Here is a 6,411-nt window from a genome sequence, read left to right as displayed (position 1 = left end):
CCACAAGCAGCTCACAAGCCAAGTAAAATTCTGGTCTTTGGGTCAGATGTGACCTGTTAACTCAGCCTAGACTTGCCAAGACACGTGTGACACCTGAGCCATCCCGACGGGCTTGGTGCTACTACTCCAGCCAGTGAGTGCTCCTGGGAAGACTGGCACTAGGCTGCTCCCTGCAACCTCAGGATTTTTAGGCAGAGATTTTGAAAAGCAGCTGGTGGCTTTGTTTTGTCAAGATGAATTGTCTTGAAGACACCCACTTTTCAGGGGGCATTAAACTTGGGGTGCTAAACCCACCCCCATCCCTTTTCCAGGCACTCGGGCCTCGGCTGCCCCATGTCCAAGGGTACCTGTCCCTTCCGGAATTTTTAGATGCTTCTGTAGTAATTTCTAAAACTCTGAGGCAAAAGATGGTGCCTCTTCCCTTGAAGACTACTTGAGCGCCTCTGGAATGAGATGGCAACATACCGGTTACTGCAGTTCCGCAGACACTGTAGTGGTTGGCAGACCTCTGGCTAGGAGTGATTGCGCCGGTGTTTTATTAGCTCTCAGAAATATATAGCAGGGACGAGGCACTGCAGGCTCCTGCACGGTCTGCCTGAGCTCTGACCCCTCGGCCAAGAGGCTAGATTGCTTTTACAGCCAGTACTTAACCTTGCTGCTGAGACTTGTCAACAAGGCGGCCAATTAGCAGCAGATATGATGGTGGATGATATAATGCAGATGTCTGTTTGTTAGGAGCATAACTGACATATTTTAAAAACAACACGTATTTTAAAACACAGCTCTGCATAAATGATGCCACCCGCTGCAAAAGAATGCCTCTCTCCAGTCAAGCATTACAGAGAATTTTAGGGGTTTTCTTCCAAAGTCTCTCTCTTAAGCCTTGTTCTGCTGGACTTGTGATGACTAGGGCATGTGTAGGATTATAAGAAAGAAATAATTCTGCTTGAAAAAATGTCCATGTCTTTTATTAACATATATGGCATATTAAAAATATACACAGAGGCAGAATGCAAACAGGCCAGTGTTTGCTGTCCTGAGAGGGTCAATACACAAACTAATGTTTTCTATCACTATACATGTATATTGATGTATGTGTCAGAAAGACAGATTAGTGAGAGTTAAGTAATTAAAACTGTGCAGGTCTACCAGCATGTTATACCCACCTGCTGCAAAGAACAATGGCACTTTATCACCCATCAGCATGTGACACTCATACTCCTATTTGGGTGCACACAGGCTTCTTCTGTCAGATCTATCAGTGCTGGTCAAGCTAGAAAAGCTGTTTGCAAGAGGACAGTTGATGTTTTGGTTGAGATTGGGCCCGAGCTTTTGAATAAAAGTTTACAGTAGACTAAAGGGCTGGAGCAACTACACGACTTGCACTTAACTGCTAGCTGACTGCTTAGGCAGGTGGGACAATCCGGTCCTCTGCTCAGCCCCCTCCTATAGACACTGAGACACTGCCAAGTAGTGCAGAGCGCACTGTGTCAGGGACAGCTGTGTCCCCTTCCCTCTGCCAGCCAAGGTGCTCTTTGACTCGCTCTCTGTACCTTCTCTGCTTGTTCTAAAGATTTGAACCTACATCTTAAACCTTTTCCTTGGTTAGTGTTTAAATACCCTAACTTCCTTGTTCAGCGGAGCCAGTATCATCTTTGATTCTTGGGAATTTGTCTGCTCTTAGGGTTTCCTTCTTCAGCCTCCTCTGTGCATTTGAATTTTGAATTAATTAATCTTTGGTGAAAAGAAATAGCTTTTTCTAAAATGCTGACAAAACACGTACATGATATTTTTACATTAAAACCCCTCAGATTTTCACTACAGTCTTTAATGCACAATGTTCCATTATTCACTGCGTAGCTTCTCTTTAAGGAAAGAGTTCTCCTGATTTCATTACGGCTACCTCAGCAAGGCCAGGTTCACCAAACTACTGCTTAAGGATCTGATTTTGGAACTGCAGGGCTGAGAAGGGTAGGGCTGGAGAGCTCCATCACCCTCCCAACTGAGCAGACTCCTCAGCAGAGGCATTATCTCCCTTGCAGAACTGACCTGGCAGGCTGGTACAACTAAGAGCCCACAGAGAGAAAAGTCCTGTAGCCATCCTAAGAGTATGTGCAGTATTTCTTCAACAGTAGTAGTAATGAGAGCTTTCCTTTTCAATTTCAATCATTGATAGTATCTTACCGTTGTAGTTCATATCCTCTTGTCTTGTAGAATCCTTTCCCCCTCCCTCCAAATCAAGCCTAAATCTATTTAAAGTGAAGAAAGAGAGGAAAGAAAACCAAAAAGAAACAAGAATATAGCCAACCTTTTTAATTAGAGTATATTGTACTTCCAAACTGGGTACACTAGAAATTGGCAATGCAACAGAAGATGCAAAGGAATATACCGGTTACTGTCAAAATGACCCTGTACAGCCTTATAATGCAAAAAGCTTTATACAATACAAATTTTTATTAATGTACACAAACCTTGACAGAATGATGTTTCAACATAATACAACACGTAAAAAAAAAAAAAAAAAAAGAAAGAAAGAAAAAAGTGCTGGGAACTTTAACTGAACTACTGAATGGAAAAACACGCTAGCTTTCGTTAAAGAATGCATAGTGAAAACCAGTATGAAATTACCTTTATGGTGGGGGGGGATTTTACCAGAACTGTTGGTCATTAGTCGGTAGGGGGAACCTCTGACGAACATTCCTTTCTTTAGCCTTGAACTGCAAACCAATTATTTTAATATGCATGAGCTCTGATAAATACTGTATTCTTTTTCTTAAAAAAATAAAAACCTCCTAACACACTTTTCCTTACAGAGAATACTTCTGTAACTTGCCGGAAAGAATTAATTTCTCCTTTTCAAAGTGCTAAACAAATTTCCCAGGTACGTTAACCTTTACTATGTGAGATACTGGTACAGTGGAACATGGTCAAACACATGGCATTTGCATGCTGACAGCTTATTCTTGGAAGTTCCAGCCCTATTTAATCTGCCATTTGATTTACATAAAGTGTCCTACTAATATACCTACTTCTTCCTCCTAGACAGCTGTACTTTACCTCTCAGTCTGAAAAATAAGCTTTTTGATTTGAAAGTGTTTGCTCTTCTATGGTGGAGTCAGAGATAGACGCATTGAGTGTATTTTAAAGAACTGGTATCATTTCTGGATGCAGACTGCATATTTCATCCTGTTGTGATGCTTGGGATTTTTTTACGCTTTGAGTATTTATTCAAACAACATTTTCTATTTTGTCTGTACTCCAGGGGCAGGGGGCAGGTACCAGGGGTTCTGATGGAGTAAAGCATGGCAAACAGGGCCCTGAGTTAGGTAGGTTGTTTATGAAGGTTTATCCATGCTTTGGAACAGATGGCTTTTCATTACTGCTTGGACAGACACAACTGCCCCATACTCGCTAGAACCAAAACCGTCTGCTGGAATGTAAACAAAGTGGTGGGACTTCTCTGTCTTTTAATTAATAATTCCAAAGGATAACCTGCTACTATTTTTGATATTTCACCCTTGTAAATAGCTTCCAGTATGTTAACAGGAGTGCACAGATTGGGATGTCCTCCCCGAACAGGAAGAGTTTGGTCATGACAATGGAGAACGTTTGGCCATCTCAGTGTAAAACAGATGTAGGAATCTTGCAAATAGGTTAAGTGATGCAAGTTTTGCATCAAAAATTATTTCTACACAAGCTGCATTAAAGAACTAATGAAGATTGAGCTATGTTTCTAGTTGTGCATACGGCTACGAGTCCTTGTGGAGCAGAAATGCCTTCCTGAACTGGGGCGTTGCTTTAGTGCTGTCACAAACAAGGGGTTGGCTCCAGCTGGCCTGTCATATGTCCCCTTCCCCCAACAACCTGCAGAAGAAGTTCCTTCAGGACAGCATGAGGGTAGGTAGACAGCACATTAGATGTAACTCAGGGCACCTTCTACAGTGGCTTGGCCAAGGGACAGAGAGGGGACTCTGACAAAAGCTAGGTCAGACGTTTCTAACATCTGGTGAAAGACAGCGAGGTCCGAATCCAAGAGACACCATGGAAAATAATAATCCATAAGAATGCATTCCTGTGAGTCACATGATAATTCTGACATGTTTTGTATTTCATACTTCCAATTTTAATGCAGAGTATTTTTAATCTTGATCTTTCTTCCTGGATATTAAGTTGTCTAAGAAACACAAATCAATTAACAGTCGGTTAGCTTCTCTTAAATTAAGATCACTCTTGGTGTTTTGAGATTAACAAAGGTTATACAACCAATCTGCATTTGCTTCTTCCTGCAATAAAGTGCTACGTATAACATGTAATTTTAATGACAAGTAGGAGCGTTAAATAAGTATAAAGTTAGCTTCCTAGCAGCGTACACTCTATCTGCCACTAACAAAAAAGGAATAAAGTATTTCTAATAACATGGAGGGTATCGATAGGACTGTAGAATTTGCACGTACAATTGAAATACGGAGGGTATAAAAGAGAACTGTATGGTTCAAACAGCATCTTTTTATAGCTTTATATTTCAAAGGAGTTACTGGTACCTTTTCAAATAAACAGTCTTCTTACCTTCAGCCCAGATTTTTTTTTTTTTTTTGCAAGTGAGAAACAAACTAGTGCAAGACTAAAGCACTGTGCAAAACTGCCTTTTTTTTTTTTAGTCTGAGTATTTATACCCAGAATTTAGCCATACCCTTTTTTTAAATCCCCTTGTTGGATTTTTTTTCCACCATAGAATTCTAGTTATACAAGTTGTTCCTGCAAACTAAAAGGTAACCACTGCATAATACAGTATATATATATATATATATATATATAAAATATTTATATGCCCTTTTAAAACAAAAGATGTCTGCTATGGCCCAGATGCAGGTGTTGGTTACACCTGGGTAACAGTTAAGAGTTGGGCCTGCTGTGTGGGTGTGTAGACTGCACACACACACGTGTGTGTGTACATATACATGCTTCTCAGTCATACTCTCATCCTGCAGTGCTGAAAGCAACTTTTTCCTCATCAGTTCTACCCCAAATCCTCAAACCTTGACAACTGAGTACAAGGCATCAAACAAGTAAAGGAAGCTGCAAACAGCACTGAAATAATGTACCAATCCACCCTGAACCACAACCCTACAGTTCAGGGGGAGATGGAGGGAAGGAGCAAGTGTGTGAAGAAGGGAAAAGAAGAATAATTAAATAAGCCAATACAAGGGATGTGCAAAAGCAACGTCGTGGCACGCTACAGGCAGACTCTCTTTCACGCACCCCCACGCACACAAAGCCCAAAAAATAAAATGCATCAATATGTAATCTTACAAGTGCTGATTGCCATTAAGGACACTCTTTTTCAGCTTAACAAGACAAAATAGTTCTTAGATAAGAGTACTGGAAACATGCCTCTGAAGGTAGAAGTATGCAGTAGGTCACCTCCTGAAGATTTAATAAAGCAGCTTTCATGTCAATGCAATAAGTATACACACAGAGCCATTTTCTAAATCTTACTAATGATATAGTACAAGTGTTCGTTACCTCTTCGGTCTACGTTTTGCAGCAATGTATACCTGCTGGGTTTGCTGGGGTATTTTTGGTACAGAATGTAACTGCCCTCAGACAGTTTCTGCCCTTTCTGTTAGTCCAAGGTAGGCAAGGAAGGAGTGTTTAGGTGAAGAGGCACCTCCCGGTGCAGTCTGAGGTCTGGGTGGATGGAATGTGAGATCATAGTGGTTTTTGGGGAAAAACATTGTTAAAGGAATAAGGTGGGCAAACTCTGAGTTCCAGTATTTATCAAAGCACAGGGAAGTGCCATTGATGGCCAAAGCTTTCACTGCCAAGTTTGGCTCTGCTCCGCTGCCCTGCGCAGCTGACAGAGCCACTGTTTGCAGAGCCTGGGAGGCGGACATAACGGAGAGGGGTGACAGGAGGTTTCTGGAGCTGTTCACTGGTAGGAGTGGGCTGGCTTCCTTGGAGGCTGAATACTGGCCCTTCTTCTCCTCTTCGGAGCAGTCCCCATTCTGGTGCTTCTTCACATGGCGGCTGAAGACAAAAGGGTGGGTAGTCTTGAACAGGCACTCGTCGCAGCTGAAAGTCTGGCGTGGAGCATGCTTCAGTTTCTTGTGCAAGTTGAGATTGTCTTTGCGTTTGCAGCTGTAGCTGCACTGGTCACAGTGAAAAGGGCGCTCACCGGTGTGGACACGCACATGTTCGATCAGCTTGTTGGCGGTCTTGGACAGGTAGCCACACTGGTCACACTTGTAATGGTTGCCAAGGCGGTGCTCTCGGATGTGCATCTCTAGCTCCAGCTGATTTGCTTTCACTGTCTGGCAGATCCGGCACTTGTACTCCATCTTGTAGTGAGTCTTCAGGTGGCACTCCATCGCCGCGGGGCGGTTAGTGGAGTAGATGCAGAATGGGCACCTG

General features: G+C 42.4%; 1 protein-coding gene across 4 annotated transcripts in view; it reads right to left on the bottom strand.

The window, feature by feature from the left end:
• Nucleotides 1-2,298: 2,298 nt before the first annotated feature.
• ZNF827 (zinc finger protein 827) overlaps nucleotides 2,299-6,411 on the bottom strand; it is a 113,017-nt gene continuing 108,904 nt past the window's right edge. For 3 of the 4 annotated variants that reach the window (XM_074904988.1, XM_074904990.1, XM_074904989.1), the window contains one exon: nucleotides 2,299-6,408. In XM_074904988.1, the coding sequence (XP_074761089.1) occupies nucleotides 5,601-6,408 (808 nt within the window). In that variant the 3' untranslated portion in view covers nucleotides 2,299-5,600. The remainder of the gene's footprint in view (nucleotides 6,409-6,411) is intronic. The other variant, XR_012633561.1, reaches the window with a different exon arrangement.

The sequence above is a fragment of the Athene noctua genome, chromosome 4 (assembly GCF_965140245.1).
Source record: "Athene noctua chromosome 4, bAthNoc1.hap1.1, whole genome shotgun sequence".
NCBI lineage: Eukaryota > Metazoa > Chordata > Aves > Strigiformes > Strigidae > Athene > Athene noctua.
Note: the sequence above shows the minus strand (reverse complement) of the source record. Positions and strands in the feature narration are given on the sequence as shown.